This window comes from Bos grunniens, chromosome 19 (genome assembly GCF_055505025.1).
Source record: "Bos grunniens cultivar Pamir isolate PY7600 chromosome 19, Bosgru_T2T1.0, whole genome shotgun sequence".
In the NCBI taxonomy this organism is placed as follows: Eukaryota; Metazoa; Chordata; class Mammalia; order Artiodactyla; family Bovidae; genus Bos; species Bos grunniens.
The window spans coordinates 30652513-30676237 of record NC_141183.1 but is presented as its reverse complement, the minus strand read 5'-3'; the positions used below and the strand labels follow the sequence as shown (position 1 = coordinate 30676237).

Sequence of the window (23725 nt, the reverse complement as noted above, 5' to 3'; positions counted from 1 at the left end):
GAGAATTTTAAGCTAAAATACCTCAGAGGAAAAAAGATAACATACTCCCTGCCTTGAGATGCCCCTTCAACAGTAATAAGTTCACTCCATTCTGATGTTTTCAGTCTGACTACTCATCAGTTCTGACACATAGACTCATTCATCACAGATGTTTGGGACCTTGGGGATCAAAAAGGATGTAGATTTGAATTAATCTTCCATGGTCAATCGGGTTCAATGAAAGATCACATAAAAAGTAGTTTCTGCCTTGGATCTTGTGTTCATTAAAAACTGGAGTGGATTCTGAATTTCTAAATATATTCATTCCACGTGGGATGGGAGGAAGTGGGGACATCCCAGTGTGCTTGCATGAGCTGTGCTTTCATGTAGCCTCTCCTGGTCTCAGCTTATTTATCAGTAACATAACAAGAGTGTATAGAGCAAATATAAGTATTTTATGAAACTTCTTCCTACGTCTGTGTCCCTTTTTCTTGAGGACACAGTCATTGATACAGAGGAGATGATCACCTCTGATATCAAATGGTAAATAGGGACCCAAAGAAGAAATCCCAGAATACATCCTAGTTCTCTGTTCCTTCTGGGTGACTGATGATCTCTGCTCCTAACATCCCCAGAAATGATTTCCCACCACAGAATTAGTACTTTAATAAAGCTGGAAACACCTGAGAAGCTTAGCTGGTATAATGAAACCTGGGCAACTAGCCAAGCTCTATTTGACTTTGAAATTCCAAACTGTGCACATTGACCTGCTGTATTTAGGGATTTGAGGAGACACGGTTTTCTAGTTTACTTCCTTTTTCCAGGGAAAGGTAACTCTCTGTCTTCTGGAAAAGGGTCATCGACGTCCAACTTGAGGCTGTGTCTTGTCATACAGCCCTGCATAAGCCATGAGATCTGCCTGCCCGTCCATCCATCCATCTAGGACATGTGGGCTGTTTTCAACCCTCCAATGACTGCTTGTGATCCAGCAACTAAACAAGAGATGCTACCCACTGCCCAATCAGGGGTCAGAATTGAGAATACTTTACAGTCCCCAGATGTACTCCAGCACGTACGAGGTTTGTGGGTTATTAGCCTGGACTACTGCAAGGAGATCCAACCAGTCCATTCTGAAGGCGATCAGACCTGGGATTTCTTTGGAAGGAATGGTGCTAAAGCTGAAACTCCAGTACTTTGGCCACCTCATGCGAGAGTTGACTCATTGGAAAAGACTCTGATGCTGGGAGGGATTGGGGGCAGGAGGAGAAGGGGACGACAGAGGATGAGATGGCTGGATGGCATCACTGACTCGATGGATGTGAGTCGGAGTGAATTCTGGGAGTTGGTGATGGACAGGGAGGCCTGGCGTGCTGTGATTCACGGGGTCGCAAAGAGTCGGACACGACTGAGCAACCGATCTGATCTGATCTGATCTGAGCCTGGACTACAGAATCCACCACATCCACCTCCTATGTCTCTCTGGTGCCCTGAGGACTCACTCAGCTGGTCATCGATGGACAGAAGGATAAGAGGCAACAAAGTGAGATAAGGGCCAGTATCCAGAGACAAGAGCGGGAAGGCGTCACGTCTAGGACTCTGCACACAGACCGTATGAATAACCTGTGCGAAGGGGGTTGCTCGAGGCAGTTCAGGGAGGGGGCAGAGAAGACCTTGGTGTCATGGCCCCATGTCTGGAACTGACCATGCACTACACGTTACATAAAAGGAAATGCCAGTAAACAGGAGCCCAGTGGACTCCAGGGGCTGGAGTAAAGGAGAGAAAGATTTGGCAGATGGCTCCACCACTGCTTAGAGAGGGAGACATGTACCCTAAAGCAATCTGGGCAGTACATAGGGGCCATTTCCACACTGGAGCAGGGGTGCTTCCCAGGGCACACGATGTGAGCTACAGAAATCCAGCCTCGAGACCGGCCTCTGCTCTATGGACACTTTCAACATTTACATTGGATTGTAGCTCCGTCCCACGGTTAGGGACCCTCCTTCCAGAGCCCCTAAGTCCTATTCCCCATGTACCCCTTTCCATGGAGAGTTTCCAGATTCACACCCACACACATCCCTGTGCTGTATGAAATCCATCCAGGGGGAGGACTCAAGCATGTCAGTCATTCTGGAGCCACGCCCACCTGGCTGACCATCCTGCATGCAGTCTGGGGGAGCCTAGCCCCCACGGGGACTTGGTCCTCTCCAACTTACCAGCGAGGATCTGGAAGACCCCAGTGATGTAGAACCGGCCGCCCTTGGTGAGGGTGAAGAGCTGGCAGAAGAACAGGAACAGAGACAAAACGCTGAAGATGATGGACAGGATCATGGTGGCCTGGACAGACTGCAGCCATTCTAGGGGAGGAGACACGGGGTTAGGAAAAGGCGGCACGGGCCAGCCAGAGGGGCGGGGCTCTTCCAGGGGGCGTGGCCTGGGCAGCAGAAAGCCACACCCACTCCCAGGAGCAGCAGCCCTCTTCTGAATGAAACTCAGGCTATTCACTTTCCCACTCTTAAAAGTCATTCTTTATTTCATGCTTTCTTTTGGAGGAAAAAAAAAAAGAGGTATTAATACATGTTTAATTGTAGACATTTTAAGAAAAGGCTGTAAGAAAATACTCAGTCCCACCGCAAGGAGCTAAAATCAAGTTAAAATATATTAAATTTCCTTCCAGTCCTTTAGCCAAATGAGTTACTTACACAGATATGCGTGTGTTCAAGAGGCTCTGAACCCTGCCCTCTGCGTCCTCTCTCTCTCTGTCCTCAGGGGGTTTGAAGGGCTTCTTGGAACCCCTGGATTCTGAGAATAGTTCCAAACCACCGTTCAAAATGTCAGCATCCCCCAAGGAGTCAGAGAGATCCTGGGGACGGCTGGGACGAAGAAAATTATATTGGAGCCAAGACTAATTTTGCAGAAAGTTGGAAGAAGATGCTAATGGGAAGAGCATGCTTTATTTAGCTATAAACCACTTGCTCAGCCACACTGTGTCTGTTCCCAGCTCATCTCAGAGCAGTCAGCGCTCAGTCTGGTCATCAGATAGGAGCACAGATGACAATTCCTTATCTTAGCTGAACCACCAGCCTTAGATCAAATCTCCAAGCGTCCAACTGAAATTCAGGCAAGGAAGAGAACTCTGTAGTTCACCACCTACTACAAATGAATGTCAATTCCAGAAGGAACCAACAAGATGCAAAAACCTGGGTTTGGCATCAGAGACAGGAACCCGCCAGGTTCCCCCTGGAGACCTCCAAGGGCCTTGTCATCCTTCCTTCCTGCATCCCTCCTTCCAAGTGCCAGAGAATCCTGGGGGTGGGTGCTGCTCTAAACAAGGAAGATCAGTTAGAGAAGACCCAAGGTCTGCTCCTCCACAGTCAGGAACAGACTAATGTGCATTGGCTTAGAAAAATACATGCCTATGCTTATCACAGTAAAAAAACTGTGAAATCTGGATGGCTTACATCAATACCTCACTAAGATGACCCTGGTTTGAGTTGCAAGTAGTTCAGGGAAGAATTTTAAGGATGCTGATTAGGTCAACTGTGACTAGAGTTTCATGGAAGATGGGAAGAATCTTCTGGAAGCATTTTAGAGTTGGAAGAAGCCTGTGGGATCAGCTAACCCAGGCCCTTTGTACTGAGAGAGATTTCCAGAGATGTTCGACTGAGCACCATTGGCATGGCCAAGGTTGGGAGGCCCTTGTTCTAGTCTGGTGATCTTTCTACCTTGATGGACCATATGCTTTTTTTAATCTTTGCAATTTCTTTGTCAATTAAGGTTAGAAAAAGATATCTAATGGGCTATGAGCCATCCTGACTTCATTTTCATATCTCTCATTGAACCATTCTACCCAGTGTAGTTAGAGAAGGAAATAGCAACAGACTCCAGTATCCTTGCCTGGAGAATTCCATGGACAGAGGAGCCTGATGGGCTACAGTCCATGGGGTCGCAAAGAGTTGGACGTGACTGAGTGACCTTCACTCTGAGTGACTATCACTCACTCACTGACTCACACCCAGTGCAGTGGTTCTTCTGGAGGAGCAGTCTGCAACAAAGCTACAGCCGCCATAATATTATCTTTTTAATATTTATTTTAATTTATTTATTTGGCTCCACTGGGATCTTCAGTTGCAGCATGTGGGATCTCGTTCCCTGTCCAAGGATCAAACCCAGGCATCCCGCATTGGGAGCATGGAGTCTTAGCCACTGGACCACCAGGGAAGACTCTACGTTTTGAATAAAGCAATTATCCAGCAGTCTGGTAAGTGAAGCTGGAAACATAAAGAAATCTGAGCCACAAAAATAAATCTAGAACTAAGTATAGAACTAAAACAGAGATCATGGGGAATGTCCTTCAAGGCACACCCTTAGAAGGAGCACGGTTGGTGCAGGCAACATCCCAGATTTCTTTCTCCAATTCTGAGATCTTTTCCTTAGTCTCTATCTCCACTCATTAATAACAGAAACTTCTGCCAGGCCTCACATTTAGAGAAAACTCAAAACCATACAAGTTAAAACTACACCAATAGGAAAAGTCTCTTAAATTTAGTGATGTCACTAAATTCTTCTCAAAACTTCTTTTACCAGGAACTTGAATTTTAATGCCAACCTCATTACAACTGAGTTAATTTTCCATAAGTTAGCTCTCTAATCAAACCAGAATTAAGAAATCAAGGAAGTTTTTATTCAGCAGGCCTTGGCTAAAAATCTACTGTTTTGAGCTCTGGGAATACAAAGTTGAAGAAGAAAGTTTTCAACCTGAAGCACAATAAATAACACACATACGTGATGAAAGTAGGACAAATTCAACTATATTATCAATCACAGTAATGGAAATCATTATAAGATGTAGAATTCCATCTTGAATTATGTAATTCCTATCTAGAGTCTGATACGAGAGAGATACCTAAAACCAACAACAGTTAAAAGTTAAAACGCTTTTTTAAAGAGGCACCAAGCAAATATTAATAAAAAGATATAGTCATAATAGCACCAGACAATTGGAATTCAAACTGAAAAAGATGAAGATGGCCAAAGAGGGATATTTCATAGGATATTTTATGGTATTTCCAGTTTATCATAAAGAAACAAAAGTCATAAACCTCTGTGCACAGTGTGACCTGGAAAAAATATAAAGCAACAAATGACTGAAGTATAAGATGAAATGGATACACCTACAAGCACAGTGGGAGACTTCAGCATACCTCTCTCAGAATAGGTAAATCAAGTAGATCAAAAATATGATAAGATGTACATTATTTTATGTCTCTATAGTGATGACGATAAAATTTTCAAACACATATGGGATAGTCTTACCAATTATGCAGTAGGCAACAACAAAAAAAACCTCAATAAATCTCAAAAGAAACAAACCAGCCAAAATAAATTCGGAAATGTTAAAAGACTATTCCAGATAATCCCTTGGATAAAGAAATCAAGATGAGAAGTAAAGCTTTCTTCAGCAAGGAATGCTACTGACAGTATGTACCTTAAACCTACAGGCTGTGGCCCCAGCCAGGCTAGGCCATGTGCTCCATCAAAACAGGCCTGGGTACCCCCTGCTTAACTGGCTAACAAGAGGGACCAACTACCTCAGAGGACTGTGTAATGTTCAAATAAGAATGTTGATATAAAAGCTCTGTACAATACAAATAACCCCATTAAAAGGCTGAGCTCAGGGGCAGAGTAAATTAGTAGCTATAGACTATGGTGGAGGGTGGGGAGGGGGTCCTTAGGGTATCTTTATCTGGGCCACACCAAGGAATAAGATGGACAACTGTGTCCACATAAGCCATTAGAGGGTGCCAACCAGAATGCTGTTTGAGAGCAGAGCCCATTTCAATACAATTCTGATACCAGTTCTTACAAGAGCTTCAGCACAGAGGTTGGCAAATTATCTGTGAAGGGTCAAACTATAAATAGTTTAGGCTTCTCAGGTCATATGGTTTCCACGGCAACTGCTGAAGTTTGCCATCTTAGCACAAAATCAGCCTCATTCAATATGTAAATGAGTGGGTGTGGCCTGTTCACCTTAACAAAACCTTATCTACACAATCAGGCAGTGGACCCAACTGGATCTGCAGGCCATTGCTTGCCAACCTCTGTTGCTGCTGTTCAGCTACTAAGTCATATCCAACTTTGTGACCCCCATAGACTACAGCATGCCAAGCTTCCCTATTCTTCACTGTCTCCTGGAGTTCGCTCAAATTCATGTCCATTGAGTCAGTGATGCCATCCAACCATCTCACGCTCTGCCACCCTCTTCTCTTTCTGCCTTCAATCTTTCCCAGCATCAGGGTCTTTTCCAATGAGTCGGCTCTTTGCATCAGATGCCAACCTCTACTATAGCCAAATACATCCAATGTACAGAAAACAATGATTAGAGTGGAAAGACCTGGATGCAGAGGAAAATGCTGTCCACTGCAGTCCTGTTTTATACAAAGTCAAATTAATGTGAGGCCAGCATGCCAGGTGGCAAATCTGAACTTCTACCCAAGCCCCAGGCCAATGATACTCTTTTCTCTCAAATTGCAAGTTCAGGGTCATTGGCAGAGCCCATGACCAGCACCCACGGTCATTCTCCAGGCCTTGCTCAGTGCCCAGCAACTATTTATGGAATGCCCAGTGACAGCGTTTTAACCTCCAACGTTGGTGCTGAGCCCGGGAATTAAAAACCCCCGAATTCCTTGCAGACCTGCTCTTCTGACGAGCCTGTCAGGTAATAGGGTTGCTGACAGCTTTCTGACGTGGGCTAGGCTGTGGCGGCCAGCAGAAGCCTGCTCCTCCCTGCCACAGAAGGGAAAGCTGCAGATGCCCAATGACCAAAGGTCAGATTCCTACCCCGCAGCAGCTAAGCTATGAAGGAAATACATCTGCCCCCTCAGCTGTATTCTTAGCCCAGGGCCAACGAGCCAGCTAGCGAAGGGCTCAGGGAGGCTACAACGCTCTTCAATGCACCGGCCCCTCTGCGTCCTTCTGCCTCCTTTCCTCCCAGCCTAGAGGAACGCCCGAGCGCCTGCTCCCCCCTCAACCTCGAGTCCCACTCTGGCAATTCACAAAAGCTCTCTGACTCCATCAAGAATGAAAGGAAGGGCAGTGGCAGATGGGTCAGAGCATGAACTGGGGAGGCCAAGCCAGGAGGAAGGAGCCACTGGGGTGAATCACCACTGGGGGAGTGAGAGCCGCCCCTGTCCAGAATGCTGGGCCATCTTGCAAAGCAGCTGACACACCCGCTAACCTCCCTTCCCACTGTTGTTGTTCTGACACTCAGTTGTGTCTGAATCTTTGTGACCCCGTGGACTGTAGCCCTCCAGGCTCCTCTGTCCATGGGATTATCCAGGCAAGAATACTGGAGCCGGTTGCAATTTCCTTCCCCAGGGGATCTGCCCGAGCCAGGGATCAAACCCACGTCTCCTGCATTGGCAGATGGATTCTCTACCACTGAACTAGCTGGCACCCTCCCCACTGACATCCCACAAATTGCCACTTTCCTTCCTTCTTGGGATGGATGTCATTCCAGAGGCTGCTGACTTGCGAGCAGCCTCCATCCTATCCACGAGGACTTTGCTGTATGTTTGCTTTGCCCACTGGCAGGAGCCTGAGCAGGGACCGAGTGGTCCTTGCTCAGGGTTCCAGCTTCTTCCCATCTCACCCAGCTGGGAGCTCTGAAATTGGGCCCTGGGTTCACTTTCCCTGGGACCCACAAGGATGCAGCCAGAGGGAAAAGCCATAATGGGGTCTTTCAGCCCACAGACCCTGGCCGGAAGCTCACAAGGATGAGGGAGACCATGAGGGAGGCTCTTTCCACGCTAATCCTGGGGGGCATTTCAACTCCAGCTAAACCTCTGGCTGACGATGAGTGAACTCATGTTCCAGGCGCTCAGGCTGCACCTGACACCGTCACTTGGTTAACTGCCCTCCTGACCAAGAGGCTCCCTCGTGGGCAGAGGAATTTGTTCCAGAGTCTAATTTATATGTGTGGTTTGACACCAACGGTCTTATTCCTACTAGTCTTCAAACTGGAACAGGGAATATAATACAGTCATTGAGGTTCCGAGGTTACTGAAAATGTCCAGCTATTTCAGGCTTCCTCCATTCCCTGGTTGGAAAACTCTAGTAACAGGAGGGTCAGGTTAGGCTGTTTCCCAAAACATTGTTGATTAAACAGAAAAATGGAGGGCTTCCCAGGTGGCGCAGTGGTTAAGGACTCCACCTGCCAATGCGGGAGACGTGAGTTTGATCCTTGGGTCAGGAAGGTCCCCTGAAGAAGGAAATGGCAACCCACTCCAGTATTATTGCCTGGGAAATCCCAAGGACAGAGGAGCCTGGTGGGCTACAGTCCATAGGGTCACAAAGAATCAGACACAACTGAGCCATCTAATATGCACACACACACACACACACAGAGAAAAATAAAGTAAGTGGCTTCCGTGGTCAAGTATATTAACATCCCTCCTTGGACACTGCAACGTACAGTAAGGTACTCAAGGTTCTGAAAAGTCTTACGATTAAAAAGAAGAGCCTGAGTAGATTTGAAATAGTCTTTTCCAAATTGATCAGAGAACACTTTGTGTTGGTGTTGTCAAGAACACTTGAATATGTGGAGTCTGGCCACAGACAGTGACTTCAGAAAGGAAGAGAAGAGAAAGACATTTCAATTGCCCAGGGGAGGTAAGGGATGTACAGAGGAAAAGGGGATGCCTGGTGGAGGAAGGGGTTCAGGATCTTTAGGTTTAAAAAGCATTCTCCATATGCAAATAATCAGAGGCCTTCTGTCCAAGCATCATGGAAATTAAGAGCCACCAGCCCACCAAGCTCAGTACCAAGCACTCTCCCCTCTCCCCACACCTACTGAAGTTCTACCCAATTTCCAAGGCCCAGCTCAAAGGCGGTGTCCACTCAAGATCCCCCCATGTCACAATTATATCCTGAATGGGAAGAGGACTCAGGGTGCATGGGACGTGATGGGCGACCACCCCAGGTCTTGCCTCCACAGTTACCCTATTAGGCCATGAGGGTACTTGCCCCAGGTAACCAGCTTCTGAGAGGCATACCCCGTGCAGAAAAGCAGGCACTCATGATGCCAATCCACTGGGGTGCTGAGAAGTTCAAAGTGTTATTAGTCACTCAGTCGTGTCCAACTCTTTGCGACCCCATGGACTGTAGCCCACCCTTCCACTGTCCATGGGATTTCCCAGGCAAGAATACTGGAGTGGGTAGCCATTCCCTTCTCCAGAGCATCTTCCTGACCCAGGGATTGAACGTGGGTCTCCTGCATTGCAGGCAGATTCTCAACTGTCTGAGCCACCAGGGAAGCCCAAGAAGTTCAAAAGCATGTTTGAAATCTAAGGAGTTAAATGATCCTTCAGCCTTTCTTTAGGTTTGGCATCCACAGAGCCTAGTGGGGAGGAGAATGAATGGGGTGGCCACAGGAGAGAGACCCCCTCTCTCTGTGCGTCTACCTGCCAGGCCAACCACAAGCCAGCAGCTGAGCGGCACCGGGAGGCCAATGCCCATGGTCCAGAGACAACGTGTTACACAGGCGGGGATGGGGGGCAGAGAACTCTCACCAGCAACAGAAAGGTCACTGCAAGGAGGAAGCACCACCTGGAGAAGGGGAGACCCAGGAAGAAAAAACCACAGCTTCCAAGGACAGAACAGGGATTTAGACACCTTGAGGATGAGGTCCAAGCCTCCAGGCATGAATGAAGACAACCAGAAACCACTGAAAAATTTAGGGGACTGATGTGGCCTCAGCTGAGTGATTTCTTTCTTTTTTTTAAGTTGCTTTATTTTTTTATTTGCTGTACCATACAGCATGTGGGATCTTAGTTCCCTAACCGGGGATCAAACCCATGCTCCCTGTAATGGGAGCTCAGAGGCCTAACCACTGAACCACGAGGGAAGTCCCACAGCTAAGTAAGTTCTTAATGACAGTATCCCACAGCAGTTCACCCCTTCTACATCATGGGCCCCTCCTCCCCAACCTTTCTGCCAGCTCCTTCCTGCCCCCATCAGCCACCAGATGTCACAAGACTCACACTGGACCCCTTGCTCCTTCCACCTCTCATCAATTCCCCTGCAGACATTAAATACCCTCCTGAGGACACCGATGACCCCAAAGCTGAATGTCCATGCCAGACGTCTACCCTGAGCCACAGATTCCTAAATCCAAGTGCTTTGCTGACACTGTACCTTCTCAATGTATCAGCCAGAATGCGTCTTCAAAACACAAATCAAATTACACCCCCCTTCTGCTCCAGACCCTTCTGTATGTCCTGGGTGGCTTTTTCAGCATCAGAGTCCTCTCCTGCCTGCAGCCTGGCACTCAGTCATGCTGGCCCAGCACTGGTGGACACACCAGACTCCTCCCTGCCTAAGGAGCTGGCCCTTTCCAGTACCTCCTGGAATGTTCCTCCTGTGGTTCTTCATACAGCTGGCCCCTCCCATCTTTTAAGCCTCTGTCCATGTGACTCTGGCAGGAAGAGGCCTTCTGTGACCAGCTGCTTCCTCCCTAGTGGCGCCCTGCTATCCGTCGCTCTGGCCGTCTCCTGCAGAGCACTGTCCACTGCCCACAGTGACTCATTCATTGTCTTTCCTCCATCTCCCCTGAGTAACTGTGAGCTGCATCCACTGGAGCAGGGACTGGTATTTCTTGTTCAGCTCCATCGGCTCGGTTTCTGGAACAGTGCCCAGTACCTAGCACACGCTCAGTCTAGTTAAAGAATGGATGAATGGACCACTCTGTTAGCTCTTTGAAATGAAAGGGAGTCTCTTGAAAGGTAGTGAGTCCCCTGTCACTGATAGGATGAGCATATAATGGGTACATTGCAGAGGGGTCTGAAGTGAGTGACTTGGGGCAGGGGGATGGGTCTGATGACCTCCAGAGCCCCTGCCAGCATCAGAGTCTATGTGTGTGCTGATGAGCACATACTCAGAAGGCTTCCTGCCAGGCATCCTTTTCTTGGGCACCAAAAGACAGCATCTATGCCCTCAAGCTGCCCCATGGCCAATCCCAGCTTCTGAACTACAAAGGATGCTTTCTCAACACTGGTAAAATCCTGGGAAAGCAATTTACATTTTTTAAAAAGCAAAGACTGAGTATCTAGCACCATATGGTGGGACACAGGTCTGCACAAGCCTCTGAATTTACTCCTAGGTGATGGCATCTGATGACAGACTCCAAGGGTTGAAACATCAGCATCAGGACGCCTCGTCCCACCCCGCACCTCCCTTGCCCGCCGGGACCTCCGCATCCCACAAGGGCGTGTAGAATCCAGAGCCATTGCTGGGGCAGAGCTTGTGGGTTAGCCCAGGGAGCCACAAAGAGGCTAAATTGCAAAACACGAGCCCCTAAGTGCAGAGGGCCTCCTATGTTTTTAAAATTGTTGACCAAAAGCTGAGCCACAGATGAGGAAATGGTCTGATGTCCTTGCCGAAATGGCAATGCCACCAAACGGATAAACAAGATAAACCTGGCGATCACAGGAGACACAGTCCCAGGAGACACAGAGTGCTCAAGTCAGGGAGGGGCTCCTGAGACTGGCCAGACGTATTGTTTTCTGACTTTCAATCCAAAGGACTGGTTTAAGGCTGCCTACAACCTACTGCTGGCCATAAGGTCGCTACTGCTGGAAACAGATAGGATTTCTACTTTGTAAGATTTCTGACATATTCTGCCTTATAAATGCACAGGATTGTTACTCCAACTTGGAATAGAACAGCTGAGAAATGCATACAAGACAGAGCAGGTCTAAATCAAATCATGAAACTTAGAACCCCATCCACATGCCCCAGAGTCCTTCCTGGGATCTAGAAGACCCTGCAGGCTGGCTTGCTTCTCCATCCCCTGTGTTCTCCGTGCATCAGCTTTGCCAGGCTCCTTCCCACCCCAGGGACCTTGTCCTCAGGAAGTCCCACTGTCTGGAATCTGCCCCTGATGTCCCTGTGGCTGACTTCTTCCTGGTCATCCTCAAGAGATCATTTCTTCCCCATCCCAATCCCTCACCACACATCACCCTGCTTTATTCTCCTCATCCTTCCTATCACTGCCTTCTGATTATCCACATTTATTGACTGATCTGCCCAGTAAAATGGAAGCTCTCATCCACTGGCACCCTCAGTGTCTGCAGTGGAATCTTCTGCAAGACAGGTGTTCAGTGAATAGTCCTGCATGAAAGGGCAGAGGAGAGAAGGGAGGAGACCAGGGAGAAAGGGGAGAAGGGAGGAGAGGGGGCATCCTGAGGCAGGCAGTCCAGGCAGGCAGTCCATGATCACTGAAGTGAGAGAAGGCTGAAATGCCAAGATGAAGGGGAGAAGAGATGGGGTGAGGTTTAATAGGAGCAGATCATTCATGTAGACGTATGGACCTTAGCAAAGATGTTCATCTGAAGATGAAGACCAAAGGGACCTCTGAGAGGTTTTAAATTGAGAGTGATATGACAAGGTTTGTATTTTTAAATATCATCCTGGATTCAATGTACAAAATGAGGAACAACGAAGAGAGAAAGATCAGGAGTAAGGAGGCTGCTGCAGTGGCCCTGGTGTGATGTGGGTGGGGATGACGAGTGACCAGTGGGACCAGGATGATTCTGAGAAGGGAGAGAAGACACATCCAGGCAGACTCTGAGTGTGAATCTCACTGGACGGTGAGACAGCCTCCACTAAAATACTGGAAACTGTCAAAGGGGGAGACTGGGTGGAGGAGGACGAAGGCTGGCTGGTCTGGGGACGCCTCTGAGACATCCCAGCAGAACCTTCCAGTGGGTGGCTGGCCAGGCTGGTCTGGAGGTCAGAAGAGAGGGCTAGCCTGGGAGGAAACAAGGATTCAAGAGACACCATGAAACAGTAAGAGCTGCTAATGACTGGGGAAGTGGAGAAAAAGAGAAGGAAGTCGAAGGGTCATCCGATTGCCGACACAGGTCACTGTGCTGCTGAAGGGTCCCAGGACACGGCAGAGATAGACTGTCTGCTGAATCCTAAAGTAACTGGGCTCCAGTCTGAAACAGCATAGGATGCACCAGAGCTATTGTCAGAGTATGACTGGGTATGGATGGATGTGGTCACAGCCTTGAAGAGAAGCCAGGCTTCCTGGGAGGTGCTTGCTATTAAATTTCTGTGAATCAAGAAGTCATGCTTCCCATGACGTCAAATGACTCCGTGCTCAGCCTCCCTTGACAGTAGGTGTGGCTCTGTGACTGACTTCCAGGAAAAGACAAAAACAGAGGTGTGTGGTCTATCTGAAGATGTTTCATTAAAAGGGAGGGGGACACATTCTTCTCCTCCTCCTTTCTCTATTCTGCGGCTTGAAGCAGAGATGAAATGGCTGGCGCTGTAGCAGCTGTCTGCTCCATAAGGATTAGACAAAGAAATGAGGTAGAAAGTGCCTATGGCTCTGACAGTTTCCTGGAATTGCCATATCTATGTTAGGCTGCCTATTTCCATACTTCTTTTGAAAGAAAGAGAAGTAAACTATCTTATTTAAGTCACTACCATTTAAAGATGTTTTGTTTTGTGGGGTCAATCTTAATCTCAACCAGAACGCGTCTCTCCATTACCTTTCCCCTTGCTTTAGGTCATGTCATTGCCTCGACAGGGAATTGCCTCCTCCTTGCCTGTGTTTATTTAAATCCTGCCCATCCTTTGGAGGATGGCTCAAATCCCACCTCCCACAGGAGACCTGCCTTCCACTTCCTCCCCTGAACTCCGGCTCTGCCTGCCTGCCTCCACTCCTCGGGCATCTGGCCTATGCTGTCTTCATCTCCCCGAAGTGATCTCTTGACTCCTCACAGAGCTCAGGACGATCAGGACCAAAGTCCAGAGTCTACAAGTCCTTGTATGCCCTGGGTCAAGAGGCATTCAAAACAAGGTCATGATAAATATTCCCTCACTGGCCTCCTTCACCTCTGTCTGCAGCCAGGATCAGGATAGAGCCAGGGATTTATATTCTAAATGTATGTAAATGCATTTAGATAATGGAAAAGCAGACAAAGTTGAGGGCATTTAGTAAGAAATCTAAAACCAACTCTAATACAAAGAGGGAGTTCAAGGAAAATCTGTCTCCATCCAACTAAGTAACATAGATGTTTGACTGCCATGCAGTCAATGTGGTAACAAGCACCATTCATATAAGGAAAAAAAAAAAGAATGAAGCCCTGCAGAGGTGCAGGGCTCCAGCACCACTCAGGCAAAGACAGGCCCCTTCAAAAAAATAGCAAGTCATGTAAACCAACGCATTTTCACATAACAAACTTGTTGACATATTCTTCACAAACAAGTATCAATAAAAAATTACTTTCAATGACTTAAATAAAAGGTATGTTTGAAACATCCTAAGAGCAAATATAAACCATGGTGACTGGTTTATGACTAACAGGGTTCATCTGTAAAGGCAGTCTAATTTTTTTCTTAATTATGTATTTTTTTCGCCTCTTGTTTGGCACAAAAATGGTTAAACCCAGTCCGAAGGCAAAGAAGGCCCAGTGGCTTCAAATCCACCAGAGCTTAGGCTGTAACACAAGCTGACCCATCAGAAGAGGAGAGCAGAGATACTGACCACTGGGGAAGCTGAAATGGGAACATCTTACTTAGAAGTTCAAGTGCAAACAAACACAGCTTGTCCAGAGCTCCTCAAAAACGCCCTTCCTGGGAGAGAAGAGAAGGCATGTGTAGGGGAGGAGCAGGATCTTGGAACCCCCCGCCCCAGGAAAGCAACAATGTGGATTTGGATAAAAACCCAAGATGAAACACTCCAAGGTCACTGTCAGCAAATCCAAGAAGATGAGGTTGAACACAAAGAGCTAGCTGAGCGATGGGAAGTTCCCAACTGAAACGACACTGGTGCCTCTTTGGGAGCTGCTGGGAGGACGGTAGAGCAGCCATTCCTAACTGACCGCGGTCAATGCAGAAGGCAGGCCAGCAGCATACGAACATCGCTGCCCTGCTGCAGGACAATTTAGATCCCTGCTCCTCTGCCGACTCATCCCTCTTGAAACCCAGCCGGGTTGGAACACGCCTGCCAAAACTGCCCCTTCCGGGCCTGTGAGTGTAGAATCTCCTGCCAACTCCACATGGCCACACACCACTTGGGGGAGGTGCAAGTGGGTACCCGGGGTCTCAGGGAAAGCCAGCCCTTGTGGGCGGAGTCACCACGCATGGCCACCAGGTGTCAGTAGGGAGCAGAGCCTTCTCCCATTCTCAGCCTTCAGGGAACTTCAGCCAGACCTTGCCCAGGAGACACCGGATGCTGCGGCTTTGGGGCCAAGCAGTGCTCCGGCCACACGCTCAGACACTCCTGAGGGTTTCGGTTACTTGGCTACCAACTCACCACGCAGCCTCAAGGGTGGTTTTAATTCAATATTCTTCACAGACTCAGAGAAAAGAATTAAGGACTGCTCCCTTCCACAAGGACTGGGGTCTCTTTTCTTGCCCCCAGGAAAGCAGACACATAAGACAGTGTTTTCTACTGCTTGGCTATCCTCCTCGAGTAGTTCTAGCAGTTTCTCTTTATGCTGAGGTTAGAGATGTTTGGTTGGTGATGCTTCAGGGACAATTTTGGTACATAGCCCAGAGAAGGAAAGGCCAGCAGTGAAATTGGATGGTGAGAAGCCAGAACCAATGGCCACTGCCCTGCCTGCCTTGTTCAGCTGCATCTGAAATGGTTTCTCTCACTGGCTATAGCATCTTCGACAGAAATATTTGACCAAGGGGCAGCTGCGGCCACATTGAAACCTCATGTCCAGGCTGAGGACACATCCTTTGGAACATGAGACTGTGAAGAGCCAGGCCCACTGTGTTCTCAACACTAGGCACTGTGGCCCCTGCCAGGGTCCATGCTGCCACCAGATACTTCTCAGCCACCAAAAAGACTGCATCGTATTTATTACTGCCTCTCTACATTCATAGGCCCCAGGGCCCTGCTGAGCCCTCCCTCCCTCTGGATACTGCAAGGGTCTAAGAGTGTGCTTCCACTGCCAATTAATCCCTTTAACCTGAACCCAAGAAAGCCTGGATTCCAACATCTCACAAACAAAGATGCTGAGGACAGAGTAAAAATACCCCCGGGCTCAGCTTGGGGACATGCAAATAGTGTCAATGCCCCATCTTGCAACAAGAAATCACTCTACAGCTCTGATGGCTATATGGGATCTTTGAGGCCCAAGACCCAGAGAGGAAGTCCTGTAACTGGAGACCAAAAGGGGCCCGTGGATTCCCGGGACAGCCCCTCCATCACTGCACCAGGAAGACCCAGGGCACTCCTGGATATTCCACCACCAAACCAAACTTGCTTGTTGGATCGAAACTCCCAGCAGAATCTGCCTGAGATTTTGCATCATCATTGCTTATCTGCATCCACATTTCTTCACTCACTAAAAGAATTACACTAAGTGATGAGCAGGAACAGGAGGGCAGGTCTAGGGCTTCTCTCCAGGTAGAGAGAATGCACAACAATTCCCTGAGATCTCAGCTTAGCCAGTGAAGCTACCACCCCTCTCCTTTCACCTTGGCTTCCCAGCCCCTGGCCACATCTCACCCCAGCCCAGCAACACCGCTCTAGCTTCCAAGAACAAAGTGCTTCTAGGTCTGGAGAGAGAGGCACATCGCAGACAGACCAGGACGAGTTTGTGGAACAAAAAACCATCCTCACCATTTGCTGATGACGAAAAACAGTGCTGGACACTGCCCATCAAGGAGGTGCTACAGTTTTGCCAGAGGTCAGTCGCGTGTCCATTGCCCACCATCCATTGCTAGAAAGAACCAGATGCAGTAAGTCAGAGGAGGCAGTGAGGAGTGACAGAGAAGGGGAGGGAGAAGACCAAGGCAAGGCAAAGAGCAGCCTCATCGACTGTCCAGCCAGAGCCCACGGTGCTAGAGAAAGGGAAGAGGTGGTGCTCTGGCCCAAACCTTTTTTCTAGGGGAGGGCCAGGGCTTTGCAAGTAAAAAGCACTTTGTAAGTGGAAAAAAACCTCACAAATATGAGTTTCTCTGTGCCAAGGTGTGTACAGCAGTAGAAGGAGCCATGGACTTAAGCCAGGACACCTGCATCCAAGCCGTCTCTCCTCCCCTGATCTCCTGACTCCCAGACCCCGTGCCACAGCCACTCTGAACTCATTTCCTTATTGGTAATTCCCATCAACCTACTGTTAAGATGTTGGGAAGATGCTGGTAAGTGATGAATCAACTCATCAGTCCCCAACATAATTATTTTTCAATCTTTGAACCAAGCAAGAACATCATACCTGGGACTTGTCGTATATTAAGAAGTTAAGACCACAGTCACATGACTGCCCAAGTCTGGGCTCATCTTTAAGAAAATAAGTTTAAAACCTACTGAGCTGGATGTTTGCTGATTTTGTAATGCAAGTTATCCCAATGATCTGTTTGTACTGGAGGAGGCTTTTCTAAGAAGGTGCCCTGTCCACAGCACAAAACAGACCTGGGACTATGAACCATTAAGGAAAATCTAATTTTAACTTGCCAGTTTTAAGTCCTAAAGGCCGTTTCATGAACTAAGTCACCCATCTGATGGATGCCATTTGGAGAAAAAACAGACCTTCCTAAATTCTCCACTTCCTTCCTCAAGGACAACCACCACAGCCCTCCCCCCCCCACCTCCCCGCCTCCCCCGCCCCATCAAGAAAAATGCTAAACAAGCTTATCACATGAAGGGGGTAGGGGGGACCCTGGATCTGCATTCACATTCTTTGGCTTAAAGAGAGGCCTGTGTGCTGACCTAGCCCAGCGCTTGCTTGCTTTCTCCCCACCCCTGAATCCACTCTGATATTCTCAAAAACTACTGAAAAGGCGCGGATTGCCAGAAACTGCAAAAGGCCCAAGGATGTCTGAGACTCGCGATCTGCAAACTTGAGGGGGCGTGGCGGGAATCGTGGTCCGGAGGCCAAGCTCTGGGCGAGCTCCGGGCGCCCCAACCGCGCGCTACCCGGCCGGACACTCACGCTGACGATGGTGGACACGAACAGCAGCACCAGCACGGCCACGTGGAGGACGATGATACCCAGCAGCAGGAGCAGCATTCTGGCGGCGGGTTCTGCTCAGCGGAGTTTCCGTCTGGCCTGACAGGAGACACAGCCGAATTGGACGTGAGGTCGGGCTAACTGGCCCGAGCAGGCGAGCGAGGGAGGGAGGAGAGGAGGGAAGAGAGGAGGGAGGGGAGGAGGGAGGGTCCTGCGCTCGGAATGCCCGGTGCTGGCCCGCCGCCCGCCCACCCCGCCCCGCGGCCGCCGAGAGAGGGCAGCAGCCGACCGTAGCATCCCTGCCCCGCAGCCCGCCGGGCCGAATATCTTTTGCTTTTGGAAGAAAACAAGCGGTACGCACGACAAACGTCGAAGTCTTCCCGGGAGGGGAGGTTTTTCCAGAGTGCCAAGCAGAGGCTGCAGCGCGCCTCCACCCACCCGGGCGCTCCGGGGGCGGCCCAGCTTGCGGAAGGGGGGCAGAAAAAGGGAGAGCGAGCGCTCTCCCGGTGGAGTGGAGGTGGGGGCGAGGGGCAGGCAGGGGCCTAGGTCTCTGCGAGAGGCCCGGGGATCCAGCGGCGTGCTGGGAAGGATAGCGCGCGGCTTAGAGCCGGGTCCCTTAGACCGCTCCGCGTTTCGTTAGGCTCCGAGTTTCCACTCAAGTTTGGCCCGCGCGGGGGAGCCGCCCCGACCCCACCACCGCTTGGCAAAGACATCCGCGGCTCCGGAGAGAAGGCACAGAGCCGAGGGAAGAGGAAAGAACCGCCCGGGAGAATTGCTGGGGCCGGCGCCTCCTGCCCTCCCCGGGCGCTGGTCGGGCCGATGCGCTCAGGGCCCAGGCTGGAGGGGAGCAAGTGTCCGTGCGAAGGAGAGGCGGAGGTAATGGGGTGAGCTCCCCCCCGCCAGAAATAAGTGCAGCAGCATGGAGCCGGCAGGACCTCTTCTATCCGCCGCGGTGCGGTCCTCACACCACACCTCACATCCCGAGTCTGATCTGCGGAAGGATCCGCACGTTTGCTAAGACGAAGCTGCGTTTGAGAAAGTGCTGAAGGACAGAGTCTTGGGCTAGAAACAACGATTCAATAACTTCAGTGTTTAAAGTACCCAGTCGCAGGCCCCTCCGTCCTCTCCTTCAGCAACACTTAAAAAAAAACAAAAAAAAACAAAAAACCCTGGAACGTGCAGAGGAAATAAGCAGGGTTTTCTGACGTCTCCCAGAAGGTTTAAATTAAATCCAGTGACTCCTCATGCCGAGGAGGCGGGGGGAAGTGGGGGGAGACAAGAGAAAGATAAACGGGTATGTAGCTAGAAATTGGGGGGGCCCCGGGGACCCTATACCCTGAAGATGTCCACCGCAGGGACTGCTTTGCCAGCGAGTCTCCGAGTAGGCGACTCTCCAGCGAGACGAAAAGTCCTCCGCCCCTGCCCCACATCCAGACATCAGCACCCGTGCCCCCGGCGGTTCACAGACCCGCAGGTTCTCCATACCAGACCCTTACAAGCCCCGCAGGAATGACGCCGGACAGGCGGTGTTCTGCCAGCGATCGGGGAACGCGCGAGCCCGAAGCCCCCTCGCTCCGCGCGTTCTGGCGCCGTCGATGGAAGATGCCCACATTCCTCCTTCGTCTCCTCCACTCTCCCGGCCAAAGCACTTACGGCCCAAAGGATAGCTGTCCCCGATCCTCAGAGATCCTCAGAGCTGCCTCGGGCACACACTCCGTGCGTCCGCTCAGCGGCTGGCGTCCGCAAAGGCAGCTGCGCTGCGGGGCTACGCGCGCCAAGCGAGGGGCAGGAGGGAGGCTCCCGGCGTTCCCCTTTAACGGGAACAACGCCCTGTCTGCGTCGCTGCAGTAGGGTGTGTCCCTGGGTCAGCGTGTGCAGGGGGGCGGGACTCGGGGAGGGGAGAGGGCAGCGGGGAGAGAGGGAGGGCAGGAGACAGCCTGGGCCTTACGCTGCGCCCCGGGAGAAAGTCGATGACGGCAAAACCGCTGTGACTTATCCTGGAAACTAGCAGACCGCGCAGCTTTCTCACCTCTGTTTCCCGTGGTTTCGCTGACTTTACCGAGACCAAGAGTTGACCGACATACTGGCCCCTCCTCCCCCTCCGCCCAAGTGGGAAAGTCGACCAGAGGTTGCCCCCGCGGGTGCCCAGCGCCAGGGTCTGGGACGCACGCATTCGGACCGCGCCCACGCGGAGGTCCAGCCTGGATGCCCTTCCCACGGATAGGGGGAGATGGCACTTAAGCGCAGGCAGACATCCCTCCCCTGGAGTCCTGGCGCCCCTGGCCTGCCCCGGCGTCCTAGCGGGGCTCACCCGCACCAAGCCCGCCCGCGCGATCCCGTCTGCGCCCAGGCGGTGCGCCAGGTGCCTCGGATTCCCGGGACGGATCTAGCGGGCCTGCTAGGGAGAGAGTTGGAGGAGGAGGGGGAAAAGGCTGCCCACTGCAGGACAGCGCGCCCGGGGGTCGCTGGGCAAATCCAGACCACAACCGGGTACGCTCCAGACGAGTTTGCTGGCTTGGTGCCCGGCCTGGGCTGGCGTCCCCGGCCATAGGGTGGTGAGTTGGCCATTTGAGGTGGGGGAAGAGCAGCCAGGGAAATCAGCTGATTCATAGTCGGCTGAAGGCGGTCCGCCCAGCGTCACGGGGAGAGAGGATAGCCCTTCCGGGCGCAGGGTGGGTGCGCCCCAGTAAGAGGGGAAGACGCTCTGGGAGCCCGCCTTGATGCAGGAACGCGGAGCGGGAAGGTGGGCGTTACAGGTCTGCCTGCCAACGCAGCAGGTCACACACAAGTCACCAGCACCTGCCAGAGCTCTGTGTCACAGAACATCACCGCTCTGAATGACTCAAATACCCCCATCTACTTATTTTACTATCTGAAAGTGGCTGCCTCTGGCAGCTAATTATACATTCTTCAAGCAAAGATAATTTGGAAAAATTCTTCAAACAATGGTCTTTCAAAAATCCTTAGATTAAAAAGACGAATCCTTGGGAAATTTTTGTTCCCTGCCCAGTGATATGGCAGGTGGGTTAGCAGGACTCTGAGGTGGTCTGTAAGAGGGGTGTGGTCCAGTGGTTAGGTGTGGAGGCTCAAACAAACCTGATTAGCCTGCTTACTCAGGGCTGTGGATTTGGTCAGTTTGCTGAGGTACGGAGTGCTTCAGTTTTCTCATCTGCAAACAGGACTGAGAATGCCCATTTTTTTTAAAGAGTTATGGTGTTGATTAAAAGAGATAGTTGTGAAATACTTAGCATAATGTCTGGAACCAAATAAAGGATCAGTGGTACCCAGGAAATTGTCACTATTAATATTATTTCACATTTAATCCTCACAACAACCTTTTAAGGAAAGCCTGACCCCCTAAACTAAAATCGCTTATCAGCCTCCTAGATTGAAAGCACATTTGTAGGTAGAAGGACTAACTAAACAAATGGGAGTGATCACTTTCCTCCTGGGTCATATTCTAGGCTGGGTTTGCCCTGGGAATTATTGCCAGGGCAATTGCCTGGGAATTTGTGCCATCCAGACTTTTTGTTTATTAAACCAACATTGACATGATCACCAGGTTCCCGGGATTGTTCTAAGCACTTTATAAATATTAGCATATCTACTCAGGATTTTCTTCCTTTCTTGTCTTTTTTCCCAGCTAAACTTCTGAATGAAATGTAGACATCTAGAAAAGTGCACACATGGTAAGATATAGCTCATTTCTTCCTTTCCTTTGCACCCAAGGTTTTAGTCATTAACCAGGTCGCACAATAGTCACACTGCAGGACATCTGAACCCACCCGTCCCTGTCAGTCACTTCAGTGCCCCTCGCCTGCCTCCTGCCCATTCAGCCCCCAGCTGTGGAAGACAAATGCCGCCGCCTAGGGTGATGTCACCAGCTCGGCCACACCCAGGTCCCAGCCAGGGCTCCGTTACAAGTGGAAGCCTCTCCCCAACCTGCTTACAATCCGAGGTCACCTGCCAGCTGTGTGCGTGGAGCTGTTTTCCATCAGGGCTGGCGTGTCTGGTCCCCTTCCTCCCTTTAACTCTGGATGTGCCAGGGTTTCTAGGTGCTCCCAAAGGGCCCTTCTGGCCTCCCCAGCCAGTGTGTATATCCAGCTCTTAGCCAAGGATTTTAGAAACCCTCGGATTCTCTGGTCATTTCCAACACACACGCGCTGTCTCCCCTGCGATCCTTTCCATTTGTGGTTTGCAGGGCGTGGGGCTGGGCAGCAAGTGCTCTGTAAATCATGAGCACACACCATCCAGAGGCACAGTCTGCCAAGACAACTCACCGGGCCAAACAGGGTCACCCTTTCCTCCACGCGGCTGTCTTCACACTCAGACGCGTGTCAGGCAGGCCCCTCCCAGGACAGGGCAGCCGAGACACCAGCAGCTGGCAGGTCTAGTCCTGCTGCTTCCCACCAGGATCCCCGAAATGCGCCCTGGTGATGCTCCCCAGTAACTGAAGCCAGACCAGGCGTCCATCCAGTTTATTCAGGGGCTGGTCCAATGCTGGGATATGTCATGGTGGCCTGAGAGCGTCTCAGCCTCTACTGTTTAAAGAGACAGCACCCAGCTTTGTGTCCTCACCAGAACACAGTGATCCCAAGAGGCCCTTAGAGTGTGGGGAGCCTGGACTGGAGGGAGAGGAGCTTCAGGTGTGCCTGAAAGCTGGGATGCCGAGGCCATTCTCACCACCAGTGCCAGCCTGTGTCAGAGCAAAGAGATCACCCAGTCCTCAGTGCCCCCCCCCACCCCCAGTGAAGTCTGCGAAGATGAAACATAGGGTTGGCCAAAAGGTTCATTCAGGTTTTTCTTTTACAGCGTATACAAAAGCTCAAACGGACTTTGAGGCCAATGCAGTACACTATGTGTATAATGTGTGTGCAGGTAGGTTTCATCCTTTATCAACGACATCATTTTAAGGCGCTCAAACATTGCACAGGTCATCTCTTCACAGGATCTCAGCAGGGAACTAAATCAGGGCCCCCGACACCTGCCATGACTGTCTAGACCTCTCTCCGCTCTGTCACACAGGCAGGCATTGAAACGCAGCTCCTGGAAATGGGTTCCTACAGCTCTGTCTTCCATGGGGTTTTAATCGAGTCAGGATTAAATGTTGACCTTCATGAGATAATTCAAATAAACAAGCCTCTGTTGAGAACATTCTAACCTGTCGGGCAGGACGATGGAAAAGCTGCGGAGAGGCACACACAAAAAAGGAGGGTGTTTCTCAGACTCTTTGCAGCTTGGACACCTTCAAACCCTCAGAAAACATTCTCCAAGGGGTGGGAGAACTGGGAGACTGGAATTGACATGTATAACAGATTGCCACTATGTTTAAGATAGATGACTAATGAGAACCTACTGTAGAGCACAGGGAATTCTCCTCAATGCCCTGTGGTGACCTAAATGGGCAGCAAATCCAAAAATGAGGGGATATATGTATATGTATAGCTGATTCACTTCATTGTACAGCAAAAACTGACACAACATTGAAATACAACTGTACTCCAATAAAAATTAATTAAAAAAAAAAAGAAAATGTCCTCCATCTCTACCAAGTTCTCTAGGTGGAAGCTTCCGGGCAAGGGGGCTTGGTTTCAGTGAATGAATTTCCTGAAATTCTGGCAGTTTCTCTCCCTCTTCTGTGAAGGGTCCCCCATCTGGAGCACCCATGCATGCAGGGAGGTCCCCTTCTGCCACAGACACTTTGTGTTCTGTTCTGCTGGACTCCACAGTCAGGAGGGAGTTCTGCCCCCAGGCAGCATCTCCCCAGTCACAGGGA

At 50.3% G+C, this 23725-nt stretch overlaps 1 protein-coding gene across 7 annotated transcripts in view; it reads right to left on the bottom strand.

Annotated features, from left to right (window-relative positions):
- The window catches only part of PMP22 (peripheral myelin protein 22), a 28437-nt gene extending 6036 nt beyond the window's left edge, over positions 1–22401 (bottom strand). The window contains exons 1-4 of one of the 7 annotated variants that reach the window (XM_086358756.1): positions 22230–22401; positions 17932–18048; positions 16623–16722; positions 2194–2334 (exon numbers count right to left, since the gene is read on the bottom strand). In XM_086358756.1, coding sequence (XP_086214882.1) covers positions 2194–2334; positions 16623–16722; positions 17932–18009 — 319 coding nt within the window. In that variant the 5' untranslated portion in view covers positions 18010–18048; positions 22230–22401. Of the gene's footprint in view, positions 1–2193; positions 2335–16622; positions 16723–17931; positions 18049–18310; positions 19737–19978; positions 20549–22229 lie in introns of those variants that run through there. The other 6 variants (XM_086358754.1, XM_086358755.1, XM_086358753.1 and 3 more) reach the window with 6 other exon arrangements.
- Between the last annotated feature and the right edge of the window lie 1324 nt (positions 22402–23725).